Source organism: Scyliorhinus canicula, chromosome 8, assembly GCF_902713615.1.
Source record: "Scyliorhinus canicula chromosome 8, sScyCan1.1, whole genome shotgun sequence".
Taxonomy (NCBI): Eukaryota; Metazoa; Chordata; class Chondrichthyes; order Carcharhiniformes; family Scyliorhinidae; genus Scyliorhinus; species Scyliorhinus canicula.
The window spans coordinates 3,958,488-3,980,397 of record NC_052153.1 but is presented as its reverse complement, the minus strand read 5'-3'; the positions used below and the strand labels follow the sequence as shown (position 1 = coordinate 3,980,397).

The 21,910-nt window shown below is 49.7% G+C and overlaps 1 protein-coding gene across 4 annotated transcripts in view; it reads left to right on the top strand.

The window, feature by feature from the left end:
* Positions 1-21,515, top strand: part of LOC119969966 (izumo sperm-egg fusion protein 4-like) — a 33,915-nt gene extending 12,400 nt beyond the window's left edge. For all 4 annotated transcript variants that reach the window (XM_038803938.1, XM_038803935.1, XM_038803936.1 and 1 more), the window contains 4 exons: positions 4,581-4,607; positions 8,408-8,482; positions 15,129-15,270; positions 21,219-21,515. In XM_038803938.1, coding sequence (XP_038659866.1) covers positions 4,581-4,607; positions 8,408-8,482; positions 15,129-15,270; positions 21,219-21,387 — 413 coding nt within the window. In that variant the 3' untranslated portion in view covers positions 21,388-21,515. The remainder of the gene's footprint in view (positions 1-4,580; positions 4,608-8,407; positions 8,483-15,128; positions 15,271-21,218) is intronic.
* Positions 21,516-21,910: the final 395 nt, after the last annotated feature.

Below are 21,910 nucleotides of genomic sequence, written 5' to 3'. Positions count from 1 at the left end.
CATTAATAAAACCTAAGATAATATCTGCTTTAATAATTGCCCTCAACATGCTCTGCCATCTTCAATGACTTCGGTGGGATCAGAAGACCCTTAACTTCGGCTTGACAACATACTGTCTTACCTGTCTTCATTTGATTTGATTGGATTGGATTATCACCACATGTATCAAAGTACAGTGAAATGTGTTTTTTCTGCGGCCAAGGGAACGTACACAATACATACAGAGTAGACAAAAGAGTAATCAGCAGAGAACATTGACAAATGGACAAAGGGCAGCACGGTAGCATTGTGTATAGCACAATTGCCTCACAGCTCCAGGGTCCCAGGTTCGATTCCCGGCTTGGGTCACTGTCTGTGCGGAGTCTGCACGTTCTCCCCATGTCTGCGTGGGTTTCCTCCGGGTGCTCCGGTTTCCTCCCACAGTCCAAAGATGTGCAGGTTAGGTGGATTGGCCATGATAAATTGCCCATAGTGTCCAAAATTTCCCTAGGTGTTGGGTGGGGTTACTGGGTTATGGGGATAGGGTGGAGGTGTGGGCTTGGATAGGGTGCTCTTTCCAAGAGCCGGTGCAGACTCGATGGGCCGAATGGCCTCCTTCTGCACTTTAAATTCTATGAAAAAATTCTATGAAACAGTGATTGGTTATAGTGTGGAACAAGGGGCCAAACAAAGCAAATACATGAGCAAGAGCAGCATAGGGCATCGTGAACAGTGTTCTTACAGGGAACAGATCAGTTCGAGGGGGAGTCGTTGAGGAGTCTTGTAGCTGTGGGGAAGAAGCTGTTCCTATATCTGGATTTGCGGGTCTTCAGACTTCTGTACCTTCTGCCTGATGGAAGGGTCTGGAAGAAGGCAATGCCTGGGTGGGAGGGGTCTCTGATAATGCTGTCTGCCTTCCCGAGGCAGCGGGAGGTGTAGACAGAATCAGTGTGGGGGTGGCAAGCTTGTGTGATGCGTTGGGCTGAGTTCAGCACACCCTGCAGTTTCTTGCGAAACCATGAGCTGTGGCATCTTCTCCAATGCCTTTTGAAATTCCAAGTGCCTCACAGCCAACAATATTCCCTTTCACAAAACCATGTTGACTCTGCCTGATCCAATTATGATTTTCTAAGTATCATGCCTTAATCTCCATAATAACGGATTCTTGCAATTCCCCAACGACAGATGTTGGGCTAAATGGCCGAGGGTTTCTTGCTTTCTCTCTCTATTCCTTCTTGAATGAAGCTGCAACATGTTCCATTTTCGAATAAAAAATGTGTTCAAACCAGTGGAGGAAGCCATTACTGCCTCCTGGACTCGGAAGTGAGTTCAACAACTTTAGACTGTGAACTTTCTCTCCCACCTTTGCTCCTTTTTTATTGTCTGGCCCAACACAAATCAGTGCCCAACCCGTCCCCACAGGGCCACCCATCACTTGTTCTTTATTTTTGCTTTCACTGAGCGCTACCCTTTGTTCCCCTATCAACACATTCTGCGACCGTACCTTTATGCCACTATCAGCATCTTCTTAACCCTACCATTAACGGCCATTTTGTCTTGTGTCCATGTCATTTTTGTCAATCTCTCCTTAGCTCTGACCTATTCCTGACCTTCTATTCCGTGCACCTCCTCCACCCCCCCTCCCCCTCTCCAACTATATAACCCACCACATCTCTACCCTCTTCAGCTCTGTAGGAGAGTCATCTGGACTCAGAACATTATCTCGTCTTCTCTCTCCACAGACGCTACCAGACCTGCTGAGTTTATCCAGCGCTTTCTGTTTTCATTGATATTATATAAGGGGAAACTTCTCAGGAACCTCGTAATAAGAATCCAGGAATGGGAAGTGGCCACCCAGCCACTCGAATCTGTTCTGCCATTCTGTTAGATCCTGATTGCTCGGCATTCCATCGACCCACCCTGGTTTTATAGTTCTGAATACCCTTACTCAACAAAACATTATCTCACTTGTAACATTTCAATTAACCCCCTGGCTTCAGAAAGGTTTCCGGGGAGCGCATTCCGAATTCCCCCTCCCCTTTGTGCTTCTTGACATCACCCCTCAATGTCCTGGCTTGAATTTTAAGGTTCTGCCCCCCCCCCCCCCTCTGTCCTGGACTCTCCCCACGAGAGGAAATAGTTTCTCGATATCCAACCTATCAAATCTTTTAATCATCTTCAGCATCTCAATTAGACCTCGGGCGTAATCTAACCAAAATAAAACCAAGTGTTGTTCTGGGCGGAATTAGCAGGGTTGTTTTGGCACTTGTGTCGGGAATGGTCCTGCTATCTCCTAGCACTCTGTCATGTTTTGGTGCTCCGCCCCCCCCCCCCCCCCCCCCCCCCCCCCCCCCGGTGCAAAGTTCTTCAGTGCAGAAAGGGGTCGGGACGCCCACCCCCCCCCATCCCGATGCAACCCCCAGACCCGCCCCAATGTGCCAGCTCACCTGTCGGAGGGTCCTCATGGTCCCCCCCGCACCCCACCACATACGGGCGGGGCACCCCTGACTCCGATCTCTGGCAGGGGCACAATGCCAGCTTAGGACATTGGCACTGCCAGCCTGGTGCCCTGGCAGTGCCACCTGGGCACCCTGGCAGTGCTAGGCTGGCAGCCAGGTGGCAGTGCCAGGGTGACAGGCTGCCACCCAAGGTGCCATCCTGCCCAGACGCTGGCCACCCATGGGCCTCTGAGCACCTGGGAGACCCCCCCCCCCAGGTACCATTCCGCCTGGTGCCTGTATGTTCAGTAGTGAATGCTGCCCAGCTGGAGTCTCCTTGGCGAGGCCGGTAGGCGCTATTCAATCTGGCGAAGGCAGAGGTAAGTCAGCTTCTAAGCCGGCTTCACTCTGCGAGACTGCATCCTGCCCATTGTGGGCAGGATCCAGATCGCAACGTCTCATGAGATCTGGTTAGATCTCGGGAGGCGTAACGACTGTCAGGGAGCCTGAGGAAGGCCTCTCCTTGCATCTCCTGAACAGGGGCACAACGTGGCCAGTAGATCACGGCTCCCTTCTTAATCAACATTACTTAAGCGGGGCCTCACGGTAGCATGGTGGTTAGCATCAATGCTTCACAGCTCCAGGGTCCCAGGTTCGATTCCCGGCTGGGTCACTGTCTGTGTGGAGTCTGCACGTCCTCCCTGTGTGTGCGTGGGTTTCCTCCGGGTGCTCCGGTTTCCTCCCACAGTCCAAAGATGTGCGGGTTAGGTGGATTGGCCATGCTAAATTGCCCGTAGTGTAAGGTTAATGGGGGGATTGTTGGGTTACGGGTATACGGGTTACGTGGGTTTAAGTAGGGTGATCATTGCTCGGCACAACATCGAGGGCCGAAGGGCCTGTTCTGTGCTGTACTGTTCTATGTTCTATGTTCTATGTTCTATGTAGTCTACACAACCGGTCCTTGTAATCTCACCCCCTTAGCACTGATGTAATCCTGTTGAATCTCTCCCTCAAATAATAGTAATAACCAGTTTGTGATAGATGTCAAATACACTATCATAGAATTGTACAGCACAGAGACGACCATTTTACCCAATGGACATGTTCTGGCCCTCTCTAAAAACTATCTAACTGACCCCACTCGCCCTCCCTCTCCCCCATGTGATTGCCTCCCTATTTCCCCTCTCTCTCTGCCATTCCAGTCGCTATCTCTATGATTTTTCTGGCTGCGTCCATTTGGACTGTTAGACCAGTGAGGATTCAACCCCTGAACAAGCATCCGGAAATCCAGGTTTCCAATTCTGTACTCATCAATTCCTAAATTATTTGGAGCTGGAGAGCATTTCCCTGGTGTTTAGTTTTGGAGATTTCAGTCATTGACGGGGCAAATGTATCAAATTCGCTTGGAAGTTATTCAAGGTTCTGTTTCCACCACTCTCTCTGGTTGAACATTCCACCTTCTTCCAGATCTCCTTGCAAAAGGGCAGCACGGTAGCATTGTGGTTAGCACAATTGCTTCACAGCTCCAGGGTCCCGGGTTCAATTCCCGGCTTGGGTCACTGTCTGTGCGGTATCTGCACATCCTCCCCGTGTGTGCGTGGGTTTCCTCCGGGTGCTCCGGTTTCCTCCCACAGTCCAAAGATGTGCAGGTTAGGTGGATTGGCCATGTTAAATTGCCCTTAGTGTCCAAAATTGCCCTTAGTGTTGGGTGGGGTTACTGGGTTATGGGGATAGGGTGGAGGTGTTGACCTTGGGTAGGGTGTTCTTTCCAAGAGCCGGTGCAGACTCGATGGGCCGAATGGTCTCCTTCTGCACTGTATCTATGAAATGAAGTCCTGCTAACCTTTCCCTCCATTTCTTTGCTTACACTCCTGGCCCGGACTCCGGTTACTGACCACTTTTCTCTAATTGCCGAACCACAAATACTTCGCATTTTATCCTTAAATCTGGATGCAAAATGAAATGGAATAATACACTCGGGCCATGTATCGATGGAGTGTTTTAATTTAAAAGACATTTAAGATCATAGTTTGGTGCAGATAATGGGTCCTTGTCTCACCTTAAATGAGTTATGTAAAAGGCAAAGCATTGTGTTGTTCCAAGTCATTGGAGTAGAAGTGGAAATTGTTCGAAATATATTAATATTTCCTCTTCCCTTGTCAGCTTTCCTTACCTGTTCTGAACACTGTGGTAAGTACATTTCTGCATGAATTCACTTTGCACAGTCCAGTAGCACAGAAACAAAGCAGGCGTTGGGGTGTCAGGAACACAAGGGGAGGATTTGGGGGGAATTGTCAGACAGCTGATTGTTAGGGTAATGGTGCACGTTGCACAGGGGCTCTGCTATTCTCTGGCTTTATGTTTAATTGGTTGAGTCACGGGAGGGGGGGCCCTTTCGTAACAAAAAACGGGCTGTCGACAGACTGCAACTTAAATGTTGCTGAAAAGAGAGGTGTTACTGAAGCTTTCCGTCTTGCACTCATCTGGACAAATGCGAGAATGCCAAATTTCAAACTATCCCAACAATTTTTATCCAGGAACCAATCAGCATCTTTATCTCCTGGAGTATAAATTGGTGTGTGAGGGTGAAATTTGGATATTCCTGTGTTTGTCCTGATGAAGAAGAAAGCTTCAGCAACTAGGCTATCTCTCTCTTTTCAGCAATGGCTACATTCTGGCCTACCAAACGATTAATCTCCAGCTGACCAGAGGCAGAGCTGAACCTGATTTCCTTGTGGGCCTAGGAGCAGGTGACCAGCACGCTTGCCCAGATAGGGTCACCAAATCTGCTTGGACGTATTCTTGAAGGTTTCATCACCTCCCACCATCCCTCCGCCAGGCTCCAGGCCAATAGGAAGCCAACACTGACGCTTTGTTAGGCAACTGGATGATGTTAGGTTGTCAGTCAGATAGCTTTTTATTTCCCCACCTCCAATGCTTTCATAACTAATGTCTCAAAGTGTTCATGCCCAGACATGGACTCGATGGGCTGAATGGCCTCCTTCTATGCTGTAATGAATCTAAGGATGTTATTCTCCCATTTTGAGACTGTGTGGTGGCGGGTTGCTCCGCCACGGCCTTTCCCTCTGGTCGGAATGTCGGGATCCCGCACCAGATTCTGCGCTTGGAATCTCATTAATTAACCACAGGTGAATTCCCCTCTGAGTCACCTGGTGGGCCGGCGGCTGATTTGTCCACCTGTTCTCAGTCGGCATGTTTGACCGTCCTGTCGCCATATTGAAACACCGGTCCCGGACACTCGTATTGCTCTCTCCAGCCCACCTCTCTTCAGCAGACCACACAGGATGTCAGCGATCCAGAGGCAAAAGGCTAACAGCCTCGAGAAGAAGCTTCTTCCTCAATTCATCTCCCCCCCCCCCCCCCCCCCCCCCCAAGCCCCTCACCTGCCATGCCCGACCTGGACTTTATCCTCTTTAATAAATGATGTGGTATCTCCTCTTTGACCCCCCCCTCCCACCTTGTTTGTGACCTTTCCAATGCAGCCTGATCAACATCCAGCTTCCTTCCTCTCGTACTTCCCTCTGCCTTCCATTGTTCATCTTCTTCATCCATCTCCTTCCCCCTCTGCCTACCAGCTCGAGCTCTGTCCCCCTTCCCCTCTTATTGCACAACCTCCCTTCCCTATTGCCCCCTTGTCTTAGTCAGGCCAAAGCCACAACACCCACCCTCCACCCCCCCTCCTCACCTCGCACGCCACCCTGGGTCTAACGTTGGACTTTTCCTGTGGTGGCTGTATGAGTCCCACAACACTGTCCTGTCCAGAGAGACCCTGGTGTGTGGCACCGGGGGGGGGGGGGGGGGGGGGGGGGGGGGGGGGGACGAGACCCCTGTACACCCCAACCCCAGGTGCAGCACTGCTCCGAGAGGGTGACACGGGAAGATCGATGGGTCCAGCAGCACAGTGTGGTCCATGATGACCAGCTCGGCGTGGAGATGGAGCCAGGAGCCGGGCTGCCCGGGCAGAGAGGTGAACAGGGCATCAGGAGCGGTGCAGCCCTGCGGCAGGAAGGCAGCGTTGCATTCACCTCAAAGTCGACTGAGGACTGCGGACCGCCTTGTGCACACCCCTCTTTAGGAATCCTTTATGAAAATGACAAAAACAATCTGTGCTGTGATGGTCATGAATCCTTTGTCCCTGGAATTCCTTTATTGAAGGTAAATCTTCAATTCTGTTTTAGTTTACAATTTCCTGTGTCCAAATTGGCTGCCACATTACGACAGCGACCACACGGCAACAAAGCCTTTCATGGGCCACAATGGCCAGAATGCAGTTTTATTATTTCTTTCTATCCCTGGGCACTTCGGCCCATCTGGTGGGTTGGTCACCTGTGTCCAAAACTCTGACCTCCGGCACCAAGAGGCCGAGGGTCAAGCGGCCTGACCGATGAGCCTTAAAGCGACCACTCCAGGCCTCTCTGATGAACACCCTCACTCTCGCCTGCCTCTCCCCGCCATCCCTGGGGAATTCCATTGACGTTTTAAAAAATAAAATTCCGTACCTTGGCCTCTTCCCAGCGGGTTTGAGTCTGAGTGGCTCTCCCTCTGCCCCCGCCCCCTCCTCCAGACACCTGAGGAATCAATTGGTGGTGTAAATGACATCATTGGACCATCCGTTTTTGATTTTAGAACTGCAACAGGATCTCTTGCTGATTTCAAATTGGATGAAAATACAATATTATGGAACTCAAATCTAAATTTAATGCATTTCCCACTCATCAATCCTGCCAAGGCTTGGGGTGGGTCATAATGGCGGGCTGGTGAAGATCGAGGCCAATGATCCGATTCCATCTTAACTGGGGGAAGGGCCAATTCTAGTAAAGTGGAAGGAAGGAGATGGATAAACAACTTTTTAATCTATAGAAACAGGCACAGGAGGAAGCCATTCAGTCCCCTCGAGCCTGTTTTCACATTGCAGAAGTGCCATTTTCTCATCCAATGAGATCATGGTCGACCTGTGACCTAACTCTACATTACCCAGCTTGACCCCATAAATAGGCTGGATTCTCCGAACGCCGACACCGAACCCGCGTCTGGCGCCAGGGCGGAGAATCCAGTTTCACGCATGGAATTGGGACCAGCGTCAGTTCCCGATTCTCCGGCTCCTGCGGCAAATCCCCTACCTGCGGCCATCGCTGGAGGCTCGCCCCGCTATTCTGCGCCCCCAACCGGCCAAAGACCCAACGGCGTGGACCACTCATGATCCTGCCGGTCGGGATACTGTCGTGGAAGCTGCGGACTCAGTCCACAGCCGCCATGGTCGGGGGCGGGCCGATTGGAAGGCAGGGTGGTCCTCATACAGGACTGGGCCTTTATTGTGCGGGCGGTCCGGGTTGGGCTCGCGGCCGATCGGGGGCACTATTTGGGTGGTCCAGCTCCGCGGTCTGAGTCCGCCATGGAGCACGACACGGCCGCTGGAAGCCGCCGCCCTGCGCATGCGCGGCCTCTGACCCGGAAGTGCGGGGGCCCGTATCTGCAGCTCAAGATGCTAACTCCACGCTGGGTTCCTGCTAGACCCTGCAGGGCTGTGAATATGGGGCCTTTTCACATAAGTTTTTTTGGCGGGACAGGTTTTTACGACAGAGTCCCAAAAACAGAGAATCCAGCCCATGGAGTTCGCTGTTTTGAGATACGATGTGATAAATTTAAAAACTGTCAGTAAATTGGGTGGGATCACTCAACCTTCTCCCTAAATTGCGAGTTTCCCAGCGAGGGGAAAAGAGATTTATTTGCGCTCAGCTGCTTAGCTGTTTAGCTGTAGCAAAGTCTGCAATACTTGCTGCATTACAGCCCATATTGAAATGAATGAGTGTTCACAGCCTGATGGGCTCACTGTTTAAAGATTCCCTTCGTAATCCAATCCGCAGAAGGGAATATTAAGGAAATTAGTTTGCAATTCTTGTTAAAATTGAATTATTGTGGATTTGAGAGTTGAGGGTATTTTACATAATTATAACTTTCGCCTTTCACAGGAACTCGCATAATTGATTACATAGACTGCGCAAACTGTGAAATCAAACCTGTGGAATGTGGCAAAAGATGTTCAGGTAATTCCCAGTAATGCTTCGATAGGTTTATTCCAACGCACCTTGTTGGTTATTTGCGGAGGGCTAGTGAAACAACTGTTTGAAAACCGAAGTCATGCAATGGTCAATATTGGTCCATGCTGCTGATTAAAACACAAAATACATTCATTTGTAAAGTGGAAGCATGTGGGAGCAAAGAGCAATCATACAGCACAAAGAGAGGCCATTCTTTGAAAGAGCTGACCAATTAAGATCAGATCTCAGTGTTTCTTCCATAACCTTGCAAATTAGTCCTCTTCACATGCACGTCCAATTATCCTTCCAATGTTCCAGTGCCGTCTGAATCCGGCATCCTTTTGCCTTCCAAACCTGAACAAACCCCACATGAAAAGGGGCAGCACGGCAGCACAAGTGGATAGCACTGTGGCTTCACAGGGTCCCAGGTTCGATTCCCCGCTGGGTCACTGTCTGTGCGGAATCTGCACGTTCTCCCCGTGTCTGCGTGGGTTTCCTCCGGGTGCTCCGGTTTCCTTCCACAAGTCCAAAGATGTGCGGGTTAGGTGGATTGGCCATGATAAATTGCCCTTAGTGTCCAAAAAGATTAGGAGGGGTTTTTGGGTTACGGGGATAGGGTGGAAGTGAGGGCTTAAGTGGGTCGGTGCAGACCCGATGGGCTGAATGGCCTGCTTCTCCACCGTATGTTCTATGTTCTTGTTCTGTGTTCTATTACCCAGTTGGAAGTCTGTACACATGTTCAGGGGAGTGGGCCAGCCAGTGGGAGCCCTTTTTCATATCCCGACATATCCCTACATATCATTCCAAGACGCTGAGCAGAATTAAAACTGCAACCCAGCTCTGTAAAGTTAGCCATGGTCAACCACTGGAATATAATGTCAAACATCAGCCAAAGTTAACTTCATTTTTTTATTAAACCAGGACTTTGAACCCTTTCTGACATCTGTCCCGAAGAATTAATCCTAATTAGATAAAGATGCTAAATAACAGATATGTTAATCCATTTATTGACTTGTTTGTGAAGTTGGCCACTGAGAACATGTTACAGTCACTCCTCTCCTACTCAGAGAGTCAGACTGTTGGTTCAAGCCCGGAGGCTGGGCTCACACTCTTAACATCCCTGAACCAGATTGTTTTTTTGTTATCCTGTTGCACTTTGTGGGAATATTATACACCGACCCAATTTTCCAATGCAGTAAAGTTAATAAAAGTCAATGGGTGGGATTCTCCACAGCCCGACAACGAGACTGTGGTCGGCGATCGGGCAGAGAATGGATTCCGATGCCGGTAACGGGGCGGCCGGCGGTTTGACGCCGGTCCGCCATGCTCTGCCCCCTCCAAACCGGTGCCATCGTGCCGCACGCCATTTCAACGCCGTTGGCCCGTTATCGACCGGCCCATCTGCATTGCTTCCCCCCCCCCCCCCCCCACCCGATGGGCCGATCTCCCGACGGCGCGGGTCGTGTGTGGTCCCAGTGGTCGGGAACCCGGCGTGGCAGCTGCGTGCAGTGTCCAGTGACACCACACTCAGCCGGGATCCGTGCCGCTGGCCGGGGGGGTGGGGGGGGGATGGGGGGGGGGGGGCTACAGCGAGAGCTGAGGGGGACAGGTGGGGGGTGGCCAGGGGGTGGGCTGTGGGTTGGCGGGTTAGGCATGTTTTCCGGTGTCAGCCATGTGCATGCGTGGTTCGGGACCCGGCCGTTCTCCAGCCGTTGTCGGCGCAGTCCGCAGGAGTTTCACTCGGCGCTGGTGCTAGCCCCTGACCGGTACCAGAATCAGTGAGCGGTTAGCGCCGTTTGCACCGGCACTGAGCCGCAGTAATACAGAATCGAGCCCAACATTTTCCCCAATGTGTGTGTGAGGGTTTAGCATTGCACTGAGCATTATAACTGCACTGAGGGGGGAAGCAGGGTGTAGATTACTGCTGTATAATATAGATGCTCATTTTCCTTTGTAATTTTTTTTTGAAGATGAATTTATAATAATTTCTGCCCGGTTGTGCTCAGGAATTCAAGTCTGAATCTCATCTGTGCGAACTATTAATGTTCTGCGTGTTACAATCTGCATAGCTTCACTTTATCTTTCATCCCATCAATAATCGCCACAGGTGGTGTATTTAATCCGTGCATATGGGACATTTATCTCTGCATTAATCACAGACTAGAGTTACCACATTTTGCTACAAAGCTGCTAAAATTCTCCTCTGTGGAATACATGCCCCCTACTCTGCTAAAATTAATATTAAAGGGGTCATGCTCCGACCTTGAATCTCAGGTTGGGAACACTGTTCCAGGGATGTATGTCAGAAATCCGCACATACGCTTTGCATGAATGATCAACCGTTTAAATTAATAGTCAGATTGTCAACCACGGCACATGGCTGAATCGCCTACTTTCACTCCCAGTGGGAGCAGCTCTCCAACGGGAGCGAGCGCAAGGTCAGAAGACAGTTGAATTCACCACTGGTGCAGTGTATTCCCTTCCACCAGACTCAGAATGAATATGGCGCCTTTTACAAGGTTAGGACGTCCCAATAGCTTTGCAGACAATGAATTACTTTCGGAAGCGCAGTCACTGTTGTGATGTAGGAGATTTGCTGCCCATTTGTACACAGCAAGCTCCCACACATAGCGATGTGGTCATGACATTTGCTTCCGACATCTGGGGCTGGAATCTCCGCATTGTGATGCCGGCTGGCCGATTCTCCGCTTTGTGACGCCGGCTGGCCGATTCTCCACTTTGTGACGGAGGCTGGCCGATTCTCCGCTTTGTGACGGAGGCTGGCCGATTCCCGATCGGGTGGAGAATCCAGCGTCGGGCAAAATACAGACTCAGTGCCGAGCATCGATTCCATTGCGATATTTCGGGCCCTCGCTGCCGTCGGGATCGAAGTTCACGCCATGCGGGTGGATGCCAGTGGATCATTAAAGACCGATTTGCATCCTATTAACGGGCCAGCCACCATATTCACCGTACCCCGTGATTCTCTGGTCCTTTGGGCCGGGAATCACCTGGCCAAGAGTTGGTGCAGGTCCTGACACGCGTGTACCTGGCGCGGTGGACCTCGTGGTGGCCAAGGGGTAACTCTAAAGTCCGTCCGAGGCCCACCTCGGGGGGCGATTCTCCCCCCCGGCCCCCGCTCGGAAGAATCGCCGCTCGCCGTTTTTCACGGTGTACGGCGATTCTCCGACCCGGATGGGCCGAGCGGCCTGCCGTTCGCGGCCGTTTCACAATGGCGGCAAACACACCAGGTCGCTGCCGTCGTGAAATGGGTGTGAGAAGCCCGTTTGGGGCTTGTAGGTGGCCTAGAAAGGAAAGAGCACCACGACTGTGCTCGGGAGGGGACAGGCCCGCGATCGGTGCCCACCGATCGTCGGGCCGGTGTCCAAATCGGACGCGCTATTTCACCTCCGCCGCCCCGCAAGATCAAGCCGCCACGTCTTGCGGGGCAGCTGAGGGGAAAGACGGCCACCGCGCATGTGCGGGTTTGTGCCGTCAGAGTCATGACGTCAGCCGCGCATGCGCGGGTTGGAACCGGCCAACCTGCGCATGTGCGACTGACGTCATTAGGCGCGCCGGGCGCATAATTCTTGGCCCCGTGGCCGAGATTTACGGAGCGCCGCTCCTAGCCCCGTCGGGAGGGGAGAATGGGGGCAAGGTGCGGCCTCCGAGGCGGTCGTGAAACTCGGCCGAGTTCACGACGGCCCTCCCGATTTTTACCGGGAGCGGAGAATTCCGCCCTAAGGGTGCAGGAGATGGCACTGGCAATGTGTGGCACTAAGGCCAACGCTGGTAGGGTGGTGACGGCAGTGGGAAGCCTGGAGCACGACGTCAGCGCCATTAGTGGTGGCGTCCAAGGTGTGGCTCACTCTGTGCTGACCATGGCTGAGGGCCTCAACATCATGTCCCAGACGGACCTGGACATTGCCAGGGCATTGCATTTCACCCCAAAATACAACACCTCCAAACTTGCAGCGCTCCCTCAGTACTGACCCTCTGACAGTGCAGCGCTCCCTCAGTACTGACCCTCTGGCAGTGCAGCACTCCCTCAGTACTGACCCTCTGACAGTGCAGCACTCCCTCAGTACTGACCCTCTGACAGTGCAGCACTCCCTCAGTACTGACCCTCTGACAGTGCAGCACTCCCTCAGTACTGACCCTCTGACAGTGTGGCACTCCCTCAGTACTGACTCTCTGACAGTGCGGCGCTCCCTCAGTACTGACCCTCTGGCAGTGCAGCACTCCCTCAGTACTGACCCTCTGACAGTGCAGCACTCCCTCAGTACTGACCCTCTGACAGTGCAGCACTCCCTCAGTACTGACCCTCTGACAGTGCAGCACTCCCTCAGTACTGACCCTCTGACAGTGCGGCACTCCCTCAGTACTGACCCTCTGACAGTGCGGCACTCCCTCAGTACTGACCCTCTGACAGTGCGGCACTCCCTCAGTACTGACCCTCTGACAGTGCAGCACTCCCTCAGTACTGACCCTCTGACAGGGCAGCACTCCCTCAGTACTGACCCTCTGACAGTGCAGCACTCCCTCAGTACTGACCCTCTGACAGTGCAGCACTCCCTCAGTACTGACCCTCTGACAGTGCGGCACTCCCTCAGTACTGACCCTCTGACAGTGCAGCACTCCCTCAGTACTGACCCTCTGACAGTGCAGCACTCCCTCAGTACTGACCCTCTGACAGTGCGGCACTCCCTCAGTACTGACCCTCTGACAGTGCGGCACTCCCTCAGTACTGACCCTCTGACAGTGCGGCACTCCCTCAGTGCTGACCCTCTGACAGTGCGGAGCTCCCTCATTACTGACCCTCTAACAGTGCGGCGCTCCCTCAGTACTGACCCTCTGCCAGTGCAGCACTCCCTCAGTGCTGACCCTCTGACAGTGCGGCACTCCCACAGTACTGACCCTCCGACAGTGCAGCACTCCCTCAGTACTGACCCTCTGACTGTGCGGCACTCCCTCAGTACTGACCCTCTGACAGTGCAGCGCTCCCTCAGTACTGACCCTCTGACAGTGCAGCACTCCCTCAGTACTGACCCTCTGACAGTGCAGCACTCCCTCAGTACTGACCCTCTGACAGTGCAGCACTCCCTCAGTACTGACCCTCTGACAGTGCAGCACTCCCTCAGTACTGACCCTCTGACAGTGCAGCACTCCCTCAGTACTGACCCTCTGACAGTGCAGCACTCCCTCAGTACTGACCCTCTGACAGTGCAGCACTCCCTCAGTACTGACCCTCTGACAGTGCAGCGCTCCCTCAGCACTGACCCTCTGACAGTGCAGCACTCCCTCAGTACTGACCCTCTGACAGTGCGGCACTCCCTCAGTACTGACCCTCTGACAGTGCAGCGCTCCCTCAGTACTGACCTTCTGACAGTGCAGCACTCCCTCAGTACTGACCCTCTGACAGTGCGGCACTCCCTCAGTACTGACCCTCTGACAGTGCGGCACTCCCTCAGTACTGACCCTCTGACAGTGCGGCATTCCCTCAGTACTGACCCTCTGACAGTGCGGCGCTCAGTACTGACCCTCTGACAGTGCGGCGCTCAGTACTATCTCAGTGAGTTCAGTATTCGTACTGCAGCACCTTCCAAACCCATGACCACTACCATCTAGAAGGACAAGAGCAGCAGATACCTTGGAACCCCACCACCTGGAGGTTCCCCTCCAAGTCACTCATCATCCTGACTTGGAAATATATCGGCTGTTCCTTCACTGTCGCTGGGTCAAAATCCTGGAACCTCCTCCCTAACAGCACTGTGGGTTGACCTACACCACCTGGTTTACAGCTCACCACCACCTTCTCAAGATCATTTAGGGATGGGCAATAAATGCTGACCTTGCCATTGGCACCCATATCCCATGAAAGAATAAATGGCTCAGTACTTGGTGGGGGTGGGGTTATATTTTATTTTGTTGTTGCAGAGAGAAATGTTATGGAGGTGCCCCCCACTCTGGATTCTTGTAAAACACGGTGAGAGTTTTATTGAGGGTGTTGCTCATGCGATTAAGATGGTGACCTGCCCAAAGCCGGTGCAAAGACTCTGCTGACGTCACTATGTCACTGCGCAGAACCAGCAAGTGTGGATTCCCAGATACATTAGCTGCAGTAGTGGAGGTGCCGTCATTTCGATCAGGTGGCTCAGCTGGGCGTCAAAGATCCAGCCGCCAATTATTGCACGAAGAGGCGTCCTCTCCAGTGACCTGACCAGTAATTGTCCCTCAACTGACATCGAAAAATAAATAATCAATATTGCTGTTTGTGGAACTGGTGTGCCAATTGGCTGCTGCGTTTCTTATGAGAACAGAGACCCCACTTCTGAAAGTATTCAATGGGCTGTGAGCCACTTTGGGAAGACCTAAAGTTGTGAAAGCTACTATATAAATGAAAATTCTTTCCAATCTGATCGGCAGACACATAAATGGGATAAGCAGTCTCGACCATATCATTTGATAACCCCCCCCCAAATTGCCAAATATTCAAGAGGATCGCTCACCTCCTGATGGTTTCCAGTTGAATCTTCCTCTTTATGTTAATAGCTCTTAGAGAACGCTCCAGCGTAAATTGAGCCAGACTTGAAGGCAGTGAAATTCACTCTAATTAAAGCAGCGGAATTAATGAGGATCAATTATCTTTCAGGAATTGGACATCGAGGTTTGCTCAACCCAGTGAACGACACGGAAGAAGCAAAGAGACAACTCACAGCTAAAAGTATAACGTTAATTTTGCTTCCAATTTTTATTGCCATCTTCCTGTTCGTCGCTGCTTTTGGATGTTTCTAGTAAGTATCGGATTGAAGCACTTCATTCACGCCTTCAAGTTCAGTTTTAAATGATCAATTATTTCCTTTTGTTGAGCGAAAACAATGAAAATTAATGAGGTTAGTGAAAATGTCATTGAGAATATTAATAAAGATTCATAGGTTTTTATATCTTAACTGAGAGGGTGCTAACTCGCTGTTTCCTAGTTTGGGTTATTGCTTTAGGCTAATTTCATCCCCAGAGTATTTAAGGGTAACAGCAATCAACCACCATCAAATTTAATATCTTGCCCTTTTCCTTGCTGTTCCATTGCCAGAGATTGGAGTGGCACAGTGAATTCAGCATTTATTATTGCATTTAATATTCAATAACCTTCAAATCTTGTTCACAAATTTGAGGCTTTTCATGAAATAGTAATGCCTACAGACTTTCATTACTATACGGTGCTCACAAAATGTGGCAGGAAAGTCTTCCCTTTAGTTTCTTCGTTAAGATCTGGTTTTGTGTAGATACATGGCGGTGACTTATTGAGTGTTGGTTGAAAAACCATTTATTCACTGATGGAAGGGGGGAAAACACTCGGGGGAATGAAGTCCCGAAGGTTTCCATCGGGAGGAAGGAATATTGCGGCTGATACATGAGCACGAACCCAACTCATCAGCCAGGACGCAGGAGGATTCCTGTTTGACTTCCTGACTCAGGTAAAGCATCTCCTTGCTTGAGGTAAGTGAATCTCCACCTGCAAGGTTCCGGAACACTCGATGGATATAGTGAATCCTGTAAGGAACCTCTTTTAAATCCCTGCCTGTTTCCTTGTGTCCTTTTTAATCCCAGTCTTGCTAGCTGCTTTTTGCTGGCTGTTGTTGCTGCTATTAAACTACAGACTTTTGAACCGCTCTTCTCACCCTGCTGCAAGGCTACTATTTGAGCTGTCCCAGGCATCACCCCTTGATCCAGTGTGACGTGTGGCATAGTCCCGTGATGTTATTTTGATGGACTTGGCTAGCAGCCAATCAACTCTTTTGAAATTCTGGGATTCACCCCATTTTTGGTTCTGATTGGTGGAGACCTTCAGAGGATTCTGGAACAGAAGAAGCAGCTTCATTTTACTTCAGTTCTGTTTAGTTCTCGAGAGTAGCCAGAATCAGGTTTAAAACACTCTCTCGACCCAGCCAGGCTTGTGAAATTTAACCTCAGATCAAAAGGCTGAAAGCAGTCTCCAGTCAGATCTGTGAAATCGTAACCTCTGATTGGAAGGCCAGGGAAGGTACAGTGCTGATAGGCTCCCCTGAGATCTCTGGAGGTCTGGAAGAAAGGGCCTTTTGCTTTCTCTTCACTACAGTTCGTCTTGATCTGCAGAAAGAGCAGACAGGCATTCCAGAGGAAGAGTGGATGGAAAACTCTCTTTTAAACTCTCAGGTAGAGAATTCTAATATTATCTCAGTGAGCCTGACAGTCAATCTGGTGGAGGTCTGTACAAGTGAAAGTGACTCTCTGGAGGAATCCCTACAGTCCGCGAGGTCTAATTGAAGGCAGATTCTAAATGATCCAAACCAACTGATGATTCCAAGTCAACCCACTACAAAGACTACCACCTGAGCAGCAAAGATTCATCTCAGCCCTTTTAATCCCTACCCGCCCACCATGTGTATGCCTTGTGTTTGTATGGATGCAGGGTGGGACGGGGTTTGGGGAATAGTTAGATTAGTAAACCATTGTTCTATTTTTTCCATTGCATGTTTATCTTTTCTCTTGTTATAAATAAATAGTTTTTAAAAATGTTTTACTTACAAATCTGGTGCCTATAAGTCATTGGAGCAGTCGAAGGTCAAAGATCTCAGGAAAACTTACAAATTATTGGTTCATTCACTTACTTTGGGACTCCGGGGCCGGTGGGGCTGGAACTGACTGTGCACTAGCCCAGGGTGTCGTAACAATCCCAACAAGGGATTGGGAAGCTGCAAAGGTGACTCCAGGATCCCTGTCATCCTCCATTTCTGGCCTCCTGAGTGGTCCTGATTTCCATTGCTCCACCATCGGTGGCCATGTTAAATTTAAATTTATTTTTAAGTTCTTTTGTTGTTAATTGGGGTTGGGGGGGGTGGGGGATGTGATACATGCGTCGATACGGTCTGGGGGTGTTACAGTTATTATGGGTTATTTTGTTGCATTTCATTGTTTGTCGTTATGTTTTATATTTTCTGTAAAAAATTCCAATAAAAATTATATTAAAAAAAAAAGAAGGCCTTCCCAAATTTCCTAAATTTCCGGCATGACCGAAACATGTGTGCATGGTGGGCCGGCCAGTTTGTGACTATTTATGTTGCTTTTAGTGAATGTTAAATGAGAGTTGAAAAAGGAATTTCTTCCTCATTTATAAAAATGGCTGACATTCCATGGATGTACACACTGTCTCAATGATCGCAATTTTGTTCAACATAAATCTGGCACAAGAACAATCTCTCTATCTGACACTGAAAAATTCAAGCCAATGGTGGAGTTGTTCAGACTTGGCACTGCTATTTCACATATTGAAATGTTTCCCCGTGGCTTCAGCAGCAGAGTCTACCGGTGAAATCCTGTTTGTTTTCTTAATAGTTCAGAGAAATTTGGTTTATTCAAACCAGACCCATTTAGATTGGCCTATTTCCCCATCCCTGCCTCTTTCCCATCTCTCCTCCAACACAACCTTTTTGTTAGTCATCAGGCTCTTGATTCAAGGTGATGATATGAAAATTACGCGTCAATGGTAACTTGCCGCAGCGAGTTGCTGTGATCTGAAAGGTCGGGCGGAAAGAGATTCAACAGTAACTTTCCAAAAGGAATTGGAGAAATACTCAAAAGAGGGGAATATGAAATGGCAGGGCAATGGGGAGAACAGCTGGGGGCATCATTGGATTGCTTCTTCACACAGGCGCAAGGGCTCAATGGGCCATTGAAGAAATTGAAAGACATGCCAGAGAACTTTTAAATGGGGGCATGGCTGGACCGAGATGGAACAGTGAGGCCGGCTTTTAATAATAGTAATCTTTATTGTCACAAGTACATTTACACTATAATGACGTTACTGTGAAAAGCCCCTGGTCGCCACATTCTAGCGCCAGTTCGGGTACGCTGAGGGAGAATTCAGAATGTCCAATTCATCTAACGGCACGTCTTTCGGGACTTGGAAACCGGAGCACCCGGAGGAAGCCCACGTAGACACGGGGAGAACGTGCAGACTCCGCACAGACAGTGACCCAAGCCGGGGATCGAAGCTGGGACCCCGGCGCTGTGAAGCAACAGTGCTAACCACTGTGCTACTGCGGGAAGGAGACCTTGTTGTGGGGCTGCACTTGCCTCAGGCCTCACGGAATGTGATCGAATACTATTGCCCTTAACAATGGATAATATATCGGCAGCTTCTCGTCTCTCAGGAACAAATACATAAACAGAAAGATAAAAACCTCCCAGAACACCATATCCAAACACCTTAAATAATCTCATGTTAGAACATACAGCATAACAGCGCAGTACAGGCCCTTCGGCCCTCGATGTTGCGCCGACCTGTGAAACCCCTCTAAAGCCCATCTACACTATTCCCTTATCGTCCTTATGTCTATCCAATGACCATTTGAATGCGTTTAGTGTTGGCGAGTCCACTACTGTTGCAGGCAGGGCATTCCACGCCCTTACTACTCTCTGAGTAAAGAACATACCTCTGACATCTGTCCTATATCTATCTCCCCTCAATTTAAAGCTATGTCCCCTCGTGCTAGACATCACCATCCGAGGAAAAAGGCTCTCACTTTCCACCCTATCTAATCCTCTGATCATCTTGTATGCCTCAATTAAGTCACCTCTTAACCTTCTTCTCTCTAACGAAAACAGCCTCAAGATTACGTATCTCCCCCCCCCCCCCCCCCCCCCCCAATAGTATGACAGAATGAATAATATGATGATATAATGAATAAATCAATGAATAGACAATGATGAATTCTCAGAGCCTCTCCTTTATCTACAAGGCACAAATCAGGAATGTGATCGCTTGCTCTCCAGTATCTTGGATGAGTGCAGTGTTCACCAATCAGCAGTATCCCAGGCTCCTCCAATGCCACCTCTCAGTTTGTCCTGTTCCACCACCAGGGCATACCCAGCAGAGGTGTGGGCACGATGGTATACAGTCAGGGGGCAGTGGCCCTATGAGTCCTCAGGCTCCATGAAGTCTCATGGCACCAGGTCAAATATGGGCAAGGACACCCCCTGCTGACTACTATCTACCGCTCTCCCCCGTTGATGAACCAGCACTCCACCAATTGGAAGAATAACTGAGGGTGGCTAGGGTGCAGACTGTACCCTGGGTGGGGACTTCAATGTCCATCACCATGAGTGGCTCGGTAGTACGATTGGTGACCAGACTGCTGAAAGACATCGCTGCTGCACTGGGTCTACGGCACGTGGTGAGGGAACCAACAAGAGGAAAAACATACCTACCTGGTTGACACTAATCTATCTCTTTCAGATGCCTCTGCCTATGTTAGCTTTTATCGGCGTGACCACCAGACAATTCTTATGGGGGCGAAGCCCAACCTTCACACAATCCATCATGTTGTGTGGCACTAAATAGGATAGGTTCAGAACAGATCTAGCAACTCAAAACTGGGCACCCAATGCTTTCAACCACAATATGGAACCCTGTAGTTCGGCAGATCCTTCAGTCCACCATTACCATCAAGCCAGGGGAACAGCCTTAGTTCAACGAAGAGGGCAGGATGGTAAGCCATGTGTAGCACGAAGGCTATCTGAAAATGAAATGCCAATCTGGTGACGTTACAACAGAGGACTACTTGCATCCCAAGCAGTGTAAGCAGCAGGTGATAAACGTAGCTCACTTGTGGACTGGATCCAGGCTCTGCATGTCCAGTTGGGAATTGTGGTGGACAAATCAACAATTCACTGGAGGAGGAGGCTCCATAAATATCCTATCCTCAATGTTCGGGGAGTCCAGCACATCTGTGCAAAACACAAGACTGAAGCATTTGCAAGCATCTTCAGCTAGAAGTGCCAAATGGAGATCCATCTCAGCCTCCTCCTGGGGTTCCCAGCAGCAGCAATGCTGTGTGATATCACAGAATGGCTGAAAGCACTTGGTATGGCAAAGGTATGGGACCTGACAACAGCTTGGCAGAAGTATTGAAGGTTTGTGCTGCAGACTAAGCCTCACCTCCAGCCAAGCAGATCCAGTATAGCCACAACATGGGCATCTATCTAGCAATGTGGACAATTGCCAAGTATGTCCTGGCACAGTGGTTAGCACTGTTTCCTCACAGCTCCAGGGTCCCAGGTTCAATTCCGGCTTCGGGTGATTGTCTGTGCGGAGTCTGCACGTTCTCCCCGTGTCTGCGTGGATTTCCTCCGGGTGCTCCGGTTTCCTCCCACAGTCCAAAGATGTGCAGGTTAGGTGGATTGGTCGTGCTAAATTGCCCCTTAGTGTCCAAAAGGTTAGGTAGTGTTACTAGTTACGGGGATAGGAAGGAGGCTTGGGTAGGGTGCTCTTTTCAAGGGCTGGTGCAGACTCGATGGGCCGAATGGCCTCCTTCTGCACTGTAAATTCCATGATTCTATGATTATTCATTGTTGCTGGGTCAAAATCCTGGATCACCCTCCCTAACAGCTCTGTGGGTGGACCTACACTACACAGACTGCAATGGTTCAAGAAGGCAGCTCACCACCACCTTCTCAAGGGCAATTAGGAATGGGCAATAAATACTGACCTAGCCACACACATTCTATGAACAAATCGAAAGATAATAAAGTTATGACACCATTAATAATGTTGTAATATATTGAGAGATATGTATTGAAATTTGACATCAAACAAGATTATTTCAAGTCTTTTTAAATTTCCAGCTGTAAACCTTTAACTCTTTCCATCTCTGTGTGCATCTGTATATATGATGGATATATAACTCTTTGTGCTTCTGTACAGCTATTGTATGAAAAGAAGAAAGAAGAAATCGTCCGAGGGGAAAAGGAAAATGTCAAAGTCGCGGGAACAAGACTTGACCGGGAATGGAAATCACAAATCCCGGCATTCGAAGAGACGGAAGCATAGGAAAAACAAATTCAAGCAGGAGATAACTGGTTCGACTGAATGAAGTAACTTGGACAATTCGTTAAACACATCCTAAAAATATATTAAACTGAATATAGAACAATTAGATCATCAACTATGTAGAGAGTTTCAAACCCTTTATTAAAATATACTAAAATATCTTTAACTGGATGCATTCTCTTATGCGTGCTTTCGTTAAACAATTATGCAGCAAGAAATTTTAATAACATTCTCTGTACTGGCAAGATCGAGGAAAAGTTTGATTTCTTCTTCAGTCCTGACAGTAACATCCAGATGTTGACTTTACAATGAATAATGATGCAGTGCATCATTGTTTGAGTAACTGTGATGTCCCTTCCTGAGTTGGTCGATTACTGGCTGAAGTCAACCCAAACTAGAAAAAACGTTAAAGTGGGGCTAACACTAATTCAAGCAAAGGCTCGGTTTCAGTGCGCTGACCTCACTTGAGCTACCGTGAAAATGTCACAACTAGACAGCTGATTAAAGCCAGTGGTAGAAGAGGGATAGGAATGCGACCAACGAGTGAGAATTGCCCAGTTTAAGAA